Source organism: Symphalangus syndactylus, chromosome 6 (genome assembly GCF_028878055.3).
Source record: "Symphalangus syndactylus isolate Jambi chromosome 6, NHGRI_mSymSyn1-v2.1_pri, whole genome shotgun sequence".
Classification (NCBI taxonomy): domain Eukaryota; kingdom Metazoa; phylum Chordata; class Mammalia; order Primates; family Hylobatidae; genus Symphalangus; species Symphalangus syndactylus.
In genome coordinates, this window is record NC_072428.2 from 76,086,651 (window position 1) to 76,100,737 (window position 14,087).

Here is a 14,087-nt window from a genome sequence, read left to right on the forward strand (position 1 = left end):
CACGTTGAAATTCAAAACAGTATCACTGGGGGCGTGTCCACCCCATGTAATACTGAAAGTCATATCATCCTCTTCTCTCCTGGATCGTGGGAACAGTATCACTGGGGTGGTGTACACTTTCTGCGATATTGGGAGTAACATCCACTCCACCTTGGAATATTAAGGACAACATCACAGGGGGGCTGTACACATCCTGCGCTATTAACAATAATGTTATCCTCTCCTGCCCTGCATATTAGGCAAAATATCACAGAGTGGGTGTATACCTCCTGCGACATGGGGAGTAATATCATCTTCTCTTCTTCCGGAAGTAGGAACAATATCACATGGGTTTGTACACTTTCTGTGATATTGGGAGTAATATCAGCTTCTCCGCCTTTGAATATTAAAAACAGCATCACAGAATGGATGTACACCCCCTGCGATATTGGGAGTAATATCAGCCTCTACCCTCCATGGATATTAGGAATAATATCCCAGGGTGGGTGTTCAGCTGCTGCTGTATGGGGAGTCATATCATCCTCTCCCTTCCTGGATATTATTAGTAACAACATCACAGGGTGGGTGTGCACAGCCTGCGATATTGGGAGTAATATCACCCTCTCCCCCTCCGGATATTAGGAACGATATCACAGAAGGGGCGTACACTCCCTGCGATACTGGAAGTAATATCATTCTCTTCTTCCGTGAATATTAGGAGCAATATCACCGGGTGGATGTACACCCACTGCTATATTGGGAGTAACGTCATACTCCACCCCCTGGATATTTGGATCAATATCACCGGGTGGGTGTACACCTACTGCGATATTGAAAGTAATACCATGCTCTCTCCCTCCCTGGACGTTAGGAACAATATCATATAGGTGGGTGTACACCCACTGCGGTATTAGGAGTAATATGATTGTTAATTATTACTTATTTATTATTAACATTAATATTAATTACCAATATCAATATTGAGAAGTAATTGCTAATAAAAAGTTTTCATATTATTATTAATATTAATTATTGGTACCCAATATTATTGTTTTCTAATTAATAAGATCACTATCAATGGTTAATATCAGTCATTATTAATAATTAATATTAATAATTCTATTGTTATCATTAATATAACTATTTAATAATTATTATCATTATTATCGGTATTGATTTTAAATCACTCACTTAACGAAAACTCAGGCTACATACAACTACGCAAAGGGCCTAATATTGTAAGCCCTTAGGGACTGCTTCAACCATTCGCTGACACAATAACACTTTTCAGCAAAGAACCCCTATGGCCCTCAACATCTACTATTGCCCTTTATGTTATTGCTCCAACCCTGTCCCTTTCTATCGCTCTCCTATTGTGAACCCCCCTCCCTATAGCAGATCGTCGAATTAATTTTAATATAGGCCTCCTATTTTTACTAACCATATCAAGCCTAGCCGTCTATTCCATTCTATGATCAGGATGAGCAATTAAATTCAAATTATGCACTAACTGGCGCATTACAAGTTGTAGCCCAAACAATTTCATAAGAAGTAACCCTAGTGGTTATCTTGCTATCAATTCTACTGATAAGTGGCTCGTTTAACTTATATGCACTCATCACAATGCAAGAAATCCTCTGACTGCTCCTATCATCATGGCCCCTAGATATGATATGACTTGTCTTCACACTAGCAGAAACTAATCGAGCCCCTATATTATATATATGTAATTTCTTATATTATATATAAAATATATTATATAAAATATAAATATATAAATATTATTTATATTTTATAATATAATATTTATATTTAATAATTATATTTATATTCTATTTATAATATAAAATATATAATATAACATGTAAATAAAAATGTATTTTATATAAAATATAAATGTATATTTACCTATAATATATAGTACGTAATATATATAATATATAATTATATATAATTTTTATACCCTCTGTAGAGGGAATTATCTTTGTTTCTATATCCGTCCGTAATAAAATACTATGTCTGTGTCCATAATAAAAATACTAGTGAAAAATAGGAACTATAGTCACGTAAGAGATAAAAGAAAGTCTGTTAGTATCAATATATCGATGCATATAAATGGTGTTTGTTTTTACAGGGTTTAGTAAAATGCATTCTAGTTTTCTAAACAATTTCCACATTACAGTATGTGTATTTTTCTCTCTTTCATGATTGGAAAGGGTGCAACAATACGCATCCTTATACAATCATCCTTGATTACATCTAAGGGACTTTCTCCAGTAATAAAATTACAGGGTTAATATATTCATATAGGTATTACAAGGTAACCAAACAACATTCCGAATTCTTTCATCAGCAAAGCCCAATGTAATCCTAATCCAGGTAGCCACTCTAATTGATGCAATTAACTCAGATACATAAATATTTACATATATATGTATATCTCTGCATGTGTGGACGCACTTAAATGGTTTTAAATACCATCGACTTTTCCTCTCAAACAGTATTTGTGTTGAGAATGAGGTATATTCACTAGTTCATCAAAAATATTTTTAAAATTCTTAGATGATTAAGTTTGTTACAGTGACCTGCTGGATTAGAATTAGATCGGATTTAAAACAATGAAAGAATCTGGGAGAGGGGGCGGAGTGTTGGTTGTTAATTAGCATATGGATCGAAGGAGATTACTGATGTGTTTAGAAGCCACAACATTGAGAGAATAAGTCCAGAACTAACAATCCAACTGTAGATCTCTTTACTGTGGTATTTTCTGCCATCTCTGCTCCATAAGACACACCTTAACCACTTTGTGGTGGTATCTGCAGTATTCCATTTTAGTCTAAATAGCATTTTCTCTCAAATACATTCTGTTTCTCTCTCCTTCATCTTCCCTCCCTTCTTCCTTCCAGTTGTATTTTCTCCCTAGAGAACACTAGTAGAATGTTCTCCCAAATTTCAGATTTCAGATACGCATCTGTAAAATAATCTTATGGAGACACATTTTAGTTGCTACTGAATACTTGGTTGTTTGCATAAGTTCACAGCATTACTACTGTCCTCCAAAAAATGGTTTCCCACTTCCACAGCAAATCTCATCATTGACTCTGCCATCCAAGTTTATTCTATGCCAATCTGGAAGAATCTGGAAAAATACTTAAAATACATTTTAAGTATTCATCATGCACATGTATTGTATTTTATTTCATATATGTTCGGGTGAATATCTTTCTCCACTAATGGTTTGCGTTTCAATTCTTGTATCATGTTTTTTGAAACACAGAAGTCATCATTAATATAAACCATCTAATTTTTTTATTTGTTAATTTTTGTCCTGGTTAAGAAAGGCTTATGAGAATACTGTATCATGTTCCCCTTACCTTCAGGACTTGAATCTATTTGGAAATGACTGTGTGTGTTTTGAAGTAGGAGTCAATATTTAGTTACTTTTTAAAAAAAAATTCAATGAATCCAGCATTGTTCTGATCACCTTGTGTATTTCAATGTAGAAGAGCGCACTAATAATGCAGGATTATTTATATATGTGGTGAGAATTCCAAAATGAAGCCCAGCATGGAAGGTCAAATGATATTAACTCAAGGGATAGATTAGTACAATGAAACATGATGGATAAGTGCGATATAGTTAGATAAAGAGAAAGAAAAACATTTCGCAGTTATCATTGAGACTTCACTCCAAGTTTTTGCATGAAGCGAAAGATCCCGACTGCCTTCCACTGATTTTAACTTCATTCGGACATGTCTGTCATCTATTATTTCACTCAGTGGCAGTCAGAAGTGAAGAAAAGAGAAAACAGAGAATATATTTTGTGCCAAGATCATGAATAATGATTTTTCAGAAATTTATTAATAAAGAACCAACACATATACTTTTAGTGTTTTTACCGCATTTAATAGTAACACAATAAATGAGTGTTAATAACATTAGGATGCAATTCAAGACATAGAACAGAACCTATTTTTCCTGTTTGATAAGGCACAAGGAAGAGGGCTTTCTGGGATAAAGGGGTTCCCACAGCAGGTGAACACATTTCTGATTTGTCTCTGGTCAGAGGTGAATACAGCAAAAGACAGGCCTGAGAGGAGGTGAGAAGGAGCAATTAGGGATGGTGTATATAGGGGAGCTTTGATTAACATCAACAAAGCTCACAGTTCTAGCTTCACAATCCAGGAATAATCCTACATGGCTGGTAGGTCTTGGGACATATTGCAGTGTAATTGGGGAGGTGGTAAAGAGACTGCACTGAATGTCGTTCTTAACACACCCAAGACTAAAGAGTCCCTCCTCTCCATATATATTGCCATTCTGATTCTTCCCTTGCCAATACTTATTACAGACACCAAAAGCCCAATTCCAAGAGTCCCCCACATGGACCTCCCAGTAATATTTGCCGGAGGTGAAAGTCTGAGCACCCCATGCAAGGAAACTTGTAGGTGTTGCAGTGATATGGGGTGCATTTTGACGGTCACATCCAATACAAATGCTTCTGAAATCTCCACATCGAAAGATATGACTGTTGGCTTCATTATGATGCAGAGTAATATCCACTGCAAAATAAATAAATAAATAAATAAATACAAAGAAAGAAAGAAAGAAAGAAAGAAAGAAAGAAAGAAAGAAAGAAAACATGCATAGACATGTGTAAATAAGCAAAAATTGTTCTATCAAGAAATTAATTTACCAGGAAAACGTGAAGTCACAAGGACACTTTTGCTTGTAACTTCTAATAAAGTATAGAGGTGATTAATATTATCTACAAGACAAACAAAACGCTAACCACAGATATTAAAAGCGTTTTGGAAACTTACACACTGAGGGCCAAATGTAAGATCAACTTCTTTCAATCCAATTTTCAAAGCAAAATTTGCACATTATATGCCCTAAATGCTATGCTGTTATCAAAATCATTATTTAGAAATGTTTCTTATGCTTAAAAACTAGTGCTATCATTTTGGAAAGAATGTGATGATTTTCAGTTACTCAAGAGCTGCTCTAGATAACTGGATAAAAATCCGTAAGTACATGTCATAAGTGATAATTTAAAGCAGATTTCTGCAAAATCTTGTACCAGTCTCTCTGTGGCCCTCCATGCTAGCTTGGGGCTGAAGCTAGATTTTAGACTTAACATGTAGCTTTTGATATTGCAATTAAACTGAACTTCTTTTTGTTTGTAATTTTACTTGTATTCACAAAATGATTTCTTCTTTTTATTTTTACCCATTAACTAATTTTCTTGGAAATACATAAAATATATCCATTTAAAAGATTTAAAAACCCCAAGAATCTCCAGTAAACTATATTCCCCAAAAGAACAGTTCTTAGCTGTTCAAATGAATACACTAAAGAAATGTAAAATTTTGTATTTAACATTAAATAACTCACCTTCATTCTGAGCATTGTTCCATTTGCTCCTTTTTTAAATTTGCTACACTGTTCCTTTTTCCCGTTACATTACTCAGTACATATGAGGCCATAATGTATTTGTTTTTCACTATCTTTCAAACTTAATGCTATAAATCTGACTATACAGACACAGATACAAAAGGGTTGCATGATTATATTGTTCACTTATGTCTATAAAGAAGTAAAATATTTGATAAAGGGTGAAATATTACCTATGTGATCCTAACAATAATAATATTTAGATAGTGGGAGTGCTGCCTGTGGGTGGAGACTTACCTCGGAATTGGTTGAGCCTGTCCCTCAGTCCAGTGATGGGCCCCGCCCTGAGCTCTGGATTCAGAGGCTGGGGCATGTGCAGCAGCACGCACTCACTCCTGCAAGGAAAAACCTGCGGTTACAACATCTACAGCCATAAAATAAATAAAAGTCACTATTTGCATTTAAAAGACATTTCATGAGAATCCTTTGAACCCACAAATTTGATAATTCAAAAATTACTTCCTTTTTGAAATTAATTCCTATTTACAGCTTCCAAATTTTAAAGCAAAGTGGGAGAGTCTGAGTCAGAATTCAGTCTGATCTTTCTTCTTTTTTGCCCCAAATGTGTAAGGTTCCTTAGCCTTATGGCCTTGAGAATATTCAGAGACGAAATTCTGAGTTCCACTTCTTGGTAGACTCCCCTGACATCTTTGTCTGAAATAGCGGGGTTCTGGGGAGACTGCTGCATCTGCTGCTTCCTTTTCAAGATAAAGAATGTGAAACTTGTTCTAGGCAGCTAGACCTGCCTTTTAGAAACAAGCTTTCCTAGAGGCTTATACAGTTCTAACACTCCACAGTTTTTTCAATCTATTTTTCAGAACTGTTAACTGATATGTATATAGGTATGAACAACAAATCATCAACTTTTTCGCTGCTAAAATACTTCCCCCACTTCTCTCCTGCTTCCTCTGGTGACTTTCTCACCATCCACAAAACAAAACTTCATCTTTCACCTATGCAGGCTTTTAAGCAATAAAACAAAATCACGAATAAACATGTTTTTTTTTAAATTTTATTTCACTATTTATGTATGCATTTATTTACTTAGTGGTCTTGTCTTTTCTGGTGTGGGAACGAAAGTAGACGCGAAAAAAGAATAAAGTAGTATCAATCAATATCTTAATCATTTATGCCATGACTTTGGTAGAGCCTGCTTTGATATTCGTGGAAACTGAAAGAACATACTCTAAAATCCAGGTACACACTCACCTGTATAATATGTCTCCAAAAGCCTGTAAAAAAAAAAAAAAAAAAAAAAAAAAAGGAAAGATTGAGTGCAGTTCAAAAGATGCATCTTTCACTAAGTTCAGTGTGAAATTTGGAGTCAGTTCCTCAAGATATTATTTCCCTACCATCTTCTCTTCTGCAAAGCGTTTTCTATTTCTTCTGTAATGGAAAACCCAGTCAGTCGTACTGTCGCTAATTAATGTCCTGGGAAGGTCTGAGCCTTGAAGACATTCTCTAAAGAAGCGAAGGGAGAAGAGGCCCAGAGAGTCTGTGCTCCACGGTAACCTCGAATAACCTACTCAGTCATCTTTCCCAGAACCTATTACCCAAATGAGTGGATCTCAAAATAATATTAATGTGAGCCTAGATTCCCAAAACTTCTGATCTTGCCGTGTCCTCAAATTAACCTAAATGTAAATGAATCACTCACTATTTTATACATGTTTGACAACCCAAAATGTGTTAGTGACTTAGTTGGGGGACAGTTATTGGGGCTGTTACCTTGACCATTCCATAAAGTTTTGTGGCTGGTGGATAGAGTAGGAGGGACCTTTGGCATGGTAGAATCCCTTGGCGGGGCTATACTCTCCCAATAAAGTAGCATTAGTTATGCGAATGTGTTTTTGGAAACACATCATGGAAATAAAGGTAGGGAGATGGATTTCAGCCACAAGGAAAATACTTATACATGTGAATAGTCAAAAACCTGAAACCACAGTGTGAGTTTTTACCTGAAGTAGCTCCACATCTGGTTTATGGCACATTTTCATCAGCTCCTCATACGTTCCTCTTAAAATCTCCCTCCTATGAGCCATTTTGGCTTTGCTTAAATGCAGTTGATGAAAAATATCTCTCCCCTTCTTTTTCAGCATCTCCAAATTCTGTTTTTCTTCCTCATGATGAAGTGCAGGCATCTTCTGATACTCAGCTCTAATAGCTTCTAGCCTTACATTCACATAATCCTGCAGTGATAATGGGTTAGTCAAAAGAGAAATGTATTTATCCATCTCCTATTAAATCTCACTGATTCGCTTTGTCTCTCGAACACCCAATAGTTTAAACCTCAGTCTTGCCCGTTCTTAGAATCCACAAATTTTTTTCCTTTCCTTTCTTTCTGCATAAAGATCAACATAGATGTATCTGACCAATTACATTAAATTTATTCAAGATAATGGGTGTTCTAAGACAGCTGGAAATAAAAAAAACACAATTTGACTTTCTCTATTCCAACCCATATTTATGGAAAAGTAAGAACAGTTCATGCTTAAGAGTTGGAGTATAGAGCTATAGTTACTAGAAAGGAAATAATTATTTCTATTTCTGAGATATGCAACAAGTTGCTTAAACTCATTATATGTGAAATGACCTTAGACTACCATGTCCAGCTAAATGCATTTTGCCCAGCAAAACCTATCCTAATAAGGCTGCATTTATGATTTGGCCGTCTTTGCCTCCCTGAGTTCATTTCCTTCCATTCTTTTTCTAAGTCATCCCAATCTGAAACATAGACTTCTTTGTGGTTCCCCGGGCCTCCAAATATACACAAACTCAAAATTACTGCATATGCTGTTCTCTCCAACTAGAATTTTACACACACACACACACACACATATACGTATATACACACTCATGGTCCGCATATATATCCATACACACTTTCGTGCTCCCCTTCCTCTTCAAAACTTTGTTCAATTTGAATTTTTCAGTGAGTCTTTTTTCTGACCACCCTATTTAAAACTCAGACACTAATCTCCAGTTTCTGGCCTCTGTTGTCCTTTTCTACTTCCCTGCTTGATTACCCTCCAACAAAGAATCTACCACACTGGAACACATCGTGTATTGCACATACTGGCATGTTGACCATTTTTGCCTCTGTCATTTGGATTGTACGATTTGTGAGGACAAAGATGCTTTCTTTCTTCTCTACTAGCAGATTTTCTAATTTAATATTCAACATAGACTAGGTTCTTATGAAATACTTTTCAACACACTAATATTAGCTATCATACCCTCCGAGTATACATCCACAAAGAGAAAATCATTTTTAATATTTCTCTGCCTGAAGTCCTCAGAGTTCTCCTTATATTTAGATACTAGTTCCCATATTTCGGGCATGTTTGCATGTCTCCCTCAAGACACAAATCTGTATTTCTCACCACTTTTCTCATCATATGTTGTGGATTATTCAATATTGACTAGTTTAGATTCTTAATTTCATGGTTGCCCTAGATTTCCCCTGTCACTCTTTCTGCCCCAAATTTTCCATGCAATTCCAAATACTACTTGTCCACCAGCATTCAGATTAATGCTGACCCGGGCTCAGAAGGTTCACTTGAGCTTTCCATGCCTGTCAAATAACTCTTATGCCCAGCATATCCAACCAGCACATATAGAACGCTGTGAGATGGCCCAGTTTCTTGTATCTGTTGGTGTATAGCTACAGGTTTGTATGAAAACAAACCAGCATGCTTTGTGTAACATCAATGGTTTTGTTAGAAATCCCATCTAACAGTCATACTATTCTACATAAGAAATGAGGCCAGTTTTTCTCAATGTATTCTTTTTTTTTTTAATGGACTCCCAGAAACATTATGGTTTGATATCAAGTTCCTATTTTAAGAGTCACCCATTTGCCCTCTGTAAGTTCCTGGAGAAGGTAGCGTAGTACAGGACTAACCTTCCAGTGGCTGATTCTGGTGGTTTCCACGTTCAGGTTTCTCTGATTTTCACGAGCTTTTCCCCATAAAGACTGCATTTTCTTTAAAAGCTTCTCCTGCAAAAGAGCCACAGATTGAAGCACCAGTGAAGACAGTAAAGTAACATGCAGGCCGTTTCATAGGGAGGGGGCCCAGAATGAGGGACAAGTAAGTCCCTAGGAAATGGCATTTCTTCTATTTCCCTTCATCTTCATCAAATCTCAGAGGTTTGAAGCTAAGAAAGCCCAAAAGAGAGTTGCTTAAAGGGACTCAGGGTTGGCTTTACCCAATCTCCAAGAAAATAGGCCCACAGGAATTTCATGTGTCCTTAATAGAAATAGATCTTCAGAGGCATCACTTACCCGGTGTTCCTCAGCAGCCCACTCAACGGGACAGTGTCTGTGATCCCGGTGCTCCTGAGAGCTGGAGCATAGCGAACAGAGCAGGCTCTTGTCCACTTCACAGAACATCTTCTTTGTCTCCCTGTGAGTGCCACACATTTGCTCCTCAGAGCTCAGGAATAGCCAGAGACTGGCTTTCCTGGCAAGGGAAGCCATCTTCTTCAAACGAATGTTAGTTTTGAGGTTTCTCTGCTGTGTTGACTTTATGCATTCAAAGCACTGAGTAAGAATTGGGATGTCTTCCCAGTTGAGGTAGAAACAGGGCCTGCAAAAGCTGTGCCCACAGCCCATGGTGACCGGGTCTATGAAGTAGTTCATGCAGATGGGGCAGGTGACTTCCCTCTGGAAGACTTGCGAGATTCCAGAATTCATGTTTCTGAGGAAGAAAGAGCAACATGTCATTTTGGGGTCTGGGTTGATGAAAAGCTTCCGAACACGTGGAGATAAGTGATAGCTCTAGTTTCTTCTCTTGCCAGTGTTCATTAAAGCACAGCAAACTATTTCTTCTGTAACAAAAATACAAATCTCACACAGAGAGAGTCTCCCGGCTTTATAGTAGATATTGCTGACTAGATGACTCACAACCGCTTCTACTCCTAGTTCCTGTCTGTAACATAATACTAATCTCTTCAATTTCCCATTTTCTGAATGTGGATCTGGAAATTGGGTTTGATTCTAAGTGGCCTAGAATAAATTGTAGTTTTTCCTATTCTTCTTTCACATAACTGCTGAATGAGTATGAAAGAGTGGGAAAAACTGCCTTGGCCAAAGAAATACGAGAAGATGGCCAGAGGGTCCTGTGATATGTTTTTAGAGAGAGACACAACAGTGGGGCAGCAAACCACCATGGCACATGTTTACCTGTATAACAAGCCTGCACGTCCTGCACATTTATCTCAGGACTTAAAATAATATAAAATTAAAGTAAAATAAAAAACCAAAACCAAAAGAAAATAGAAAAACCAGTCAACCAACCAAATCAACAAATAAAAAACAGCAATTAAACCAATTTAGGTTGAATAGAAGAGAAAAAGTAATTAAAGGTATTGGGCCTTTTTATTTTCTCGTGGATTAAATTAACTTCTCCTAGGGATACCCAAACTCTGAACTAACATATAGTAGGATTTTTGTGAATCTTAAAGAGGTGTAATTATATTTCTATGGTGTGATGGTGAATTTTAGGTATCAGTCTGACTGGATTAACCAACACCTAGGGAACTGGTGCAGCATTGTTTCTGGGTGAGTCTGTGAAGGTGTTTCCAGAGGAGAGAGACATGTGAGTTGGTGAGCTGAGTGGGACCATCATCCCTCAATGTGAGTGGGCACCATTCAATCAGCTGGTAGCTCAGATAAAAGGAAAAGGCCAGAGAAAAGGCAATTTCCTCTTTCTTTCTCCTGAAGCTGGTTCTGAGGCCTTCAGCCTTGAGCTCAGTCAAGATAACGGCATCCTCAGGACATCAGCTTAAAGACAGCCTGTATTTGGAACTGCTCAGACTCCATAATCAAGCAAACGAATTATCCTGAGGAATTCCCTCTCGTGTAGAATCATGTGTAGCTTGAGGACAGATACATGTTCTGAGAAATGTGTAAGGAGGTTTTATTTATTTACTTTTTGAGATGGAGACTCACTCTGTCACCCAGGCTGGAGTGCAGTGGTGCAATCTCGGCTCACTGCAACCTCCGCCTCCTGGGTCAAGCGAGTCTCCTGCCTTAGCCTCCTGAGTACCTGGTATTACAGGAACATGCCACTACACCCGGCAAATTTTTTCTTTTCTTTTTTTTTTTTTTTTTTTTTTTTTTCCAGTAGAGATGAGGTTTTGCCCCGTTGGCCAGGCTGGACTTGAACTCCTGGCCTCAAGTGATCTGCATGCCACAGCTTCCAAAAGTGCTGAGACTACAGGCATGAGCCACTGCACCTAGCCAGGCGGTTTTATTGTTTTGACATGATAGAATATACTTATACAAACCTAGGTGGTATAGCCTGCTACACACCTATGATATACAGTACAGCCTACTGCTCCCAGACTACAAAACTGTACAGCATGTTCTGTACTGTATACTGTAGGCAATTGTAACACAGTGGTAATTATTTAGTATGTAAACATATTTAAATACAGAAAAGGTACAGTAAACATACTGGTATTATAATCTTATGTGAGCGCCATGTGTGGTTTGTGGTTGGCTGAAATGGCTCATGAATGTATCTCTACATGTATACATACACATCCTATGATTCTGCCTGTCTGGAGAGCCCTGACTAATACATAAACTATGGTCTCTGGCAATTTTAAGTCCTTTTCTTTACTCTCCTTTCTTTGATAACGCTGCTGAATTTTAGTGAAAGAAATGAAAAATCTTAGAATTGTGAATATTCTCCAGAGGTCATCTAAGTCATTTTAAGGAGTTTTTCATCGTTTAATAAGATTAAGACTCAAGCGAGATGGCAACCACCATCACGTATCAAATTATATCTTCTATATTTATTTGGTCAAAAAATTGTGTTTTGATTTCCAAACTAGGATGTTTTGGGGAGCTTTCTCATTTTTTTCAGTTTCACTATTTTGCGACTCTCATCATTACCTTACTAATTTAAAGTTATGTCTAAATGCTGAATGAATGAATTAACATTCATTAACGTCTTCTCAATTCAATTAGATAATATTAATACACTCATTACACATATATTTACACACACCTATGTGTACATACATGTATAAATATCAACTCCATATATTCATTATGCATACATATCGGTTGCAGCAAACACCAGATATTTCAAATTTTTCAAAACTATATTGAAGAATGATAGAAAACGCAAAATAACAACAATTAGTATCCTCATAATTCATAAAACCTATAGTAAGAATATGAATTACAAACGGTGTCATTGTGTAGATTTAAGATAATGAGATATTTTTAACACTCTAATTTATTATTTTGTAAAGGAAAGAAGATATAATTTTATCAATATAGGTTTCACTCACCGCTGGGTTCTTTGAATGGTTCCCACGATGATTCTTCCGGAAATAATTCTGTTAAGTACTCCTCAAGGTCAGGAGCTCATTCACCGCAGTACTGAATTTCAGAGGTCACCAAAATACAGCTCCCTCTAAGCGCGCTCCTTCTCCTTTGGAGAAAACTGAGCTCATCTCTTCTATGTCCTTTTATAAGAATCTGTGAAGACCACACCCACCTCTTTAAGTGGGTGGAGTATTGAGAAAGGTTGAGAATAAGATGATTAGGTTTATGCAGTATGTAGATCACACCTTTGCACCGCTGATTAAATTATCATCACTCCTTAAAAAACCATGACTGAACTGAATCATATGTAACGTAAATCCTATCAGATTAGACACACACTGGAAATCAACTAAGTTGCATTCTATACTGTTTATTGAGTTTCATCCAAGATACAGGCATTCCTTTAAAGGCGCATGTATTTATTCTAGAGAAACTGTCTCCTTGTGGAGTGCAGTGGTACAATCATATCTCACTGCAGCCTTGAATTCCAATGCTCAAGGGATCCTCCTGCTTCAGCCTCTCAAGTAGCTAGGACTACAGTCGCACACCATCCCACCTCGCTAATGTTTTTTAAAACTTTTCAAAGAGTCAGGGTATGGCTCTGCAGCCCAGGCTGTTCTACAACTCCTGTCTTCAAGTGATCCTCTGGTCTTGGACTTCCGAAGTGCTTGGGAGTGCAGGCATAAACCACCTCGTCCAGCCTTAAATGCTGCTTTAGTACATTTACTGGATATTCGAAGAGAAGTCCAACAGGAAGATAAAACTTTTTTTTTTCTACCACACCAAGAGAAATCACTGACTAACCAAATAACTACTATTTTGAGGTCTCTCGTAGAATTTACAAAACGTTGTAAATCTCATGGGTGAAATATGAATTCTTATTTTAATGCTTTTCTCCACAAGGTGCATGATGTTCTACCATGACTAAAAGTGCAATATAATAATTAATTTGGGGATTAAAAACGAGTTTTAGGATGTAGGCTGATTCACAAATACAGAATCCAAACGATAGGGATGGACTGTATTTTTCTTTCAATAACAAATATTTTTGTTGTCATGTGACAAATTAAAAAAGAAAAGAGATTTCAGAAGCGGCTACTACTCAAATATTTTCTTTCTTTTTTTTTTTTTTTGAGAAGGAATCTCCCTCTGTCTCCCAGGCTGGAGTGCAGTGGCGCAATCTCGGCTCACTGCAAGCTCCGCCTCCCGGGTTCATGCCATTCTCCTGCCTCAGCCTCTCCGAGTGGCTGGGACTACAGGCGCCCGCCACCACGCCCGGCTAATTTTTTGTATTTTTAGTAGAGAC

The 14,087-nt window shown here is 37.2% G+C and overlaps 1 protein-coding gene across 3 annotated transcripts; it reads right to left on the reverse strand.

Moving 5' to 3' along the window:
• Positions 1-3,998: 3,998 nt before the first annotated feature.
• On the reverse strand, positions 3,999-12,822 carry LOC129483983 (tripartite motif-containing protein 49D-like). Of its 3 annotated transcripts, XM_055281393.2 has the most exons (7): positions 12,745-12,822; positions 9,722-10,136; positions 9,341-9,436; positions 7,395-7,625; positions 6,646-6,668; positions 5,674-5,771; positions 3,999-4,541 (listed from the first exon to the last, which is right to left on the reverse strand). In XM_055281393.2, the coding sequence occupies exons 2-7, from the start codon at positions 10,130-10,132 to the stop codon at positions 4,042-4,044; spliced, it is 1,359 nt and encodes a 452-aa protein (XP_055137368.1). In that variant the 5' UTR covers positions 10,133-10,136; positions 12,745-12,822; the 3' UTR covers positions 3,999-4,041. The 3 variants fall into 3 exon arrangements, with proteins under 3 accessions (XP_055137368.1, XP_063497876.1, XP_063497877.1); XM_063641806.1 differs by lacking the exon at positions 12,745-12,822 and having other exon boundaries at positions 9,722-10,248; XM_063641807.1 differs by lacking the exons at positions 7,395-7,625; positions 12,745-12,822 and having other exon boundaries at positions 9,722-10,248.
• Positions 12,823-14,087: the final 1,265 nt, after the last annotated feature.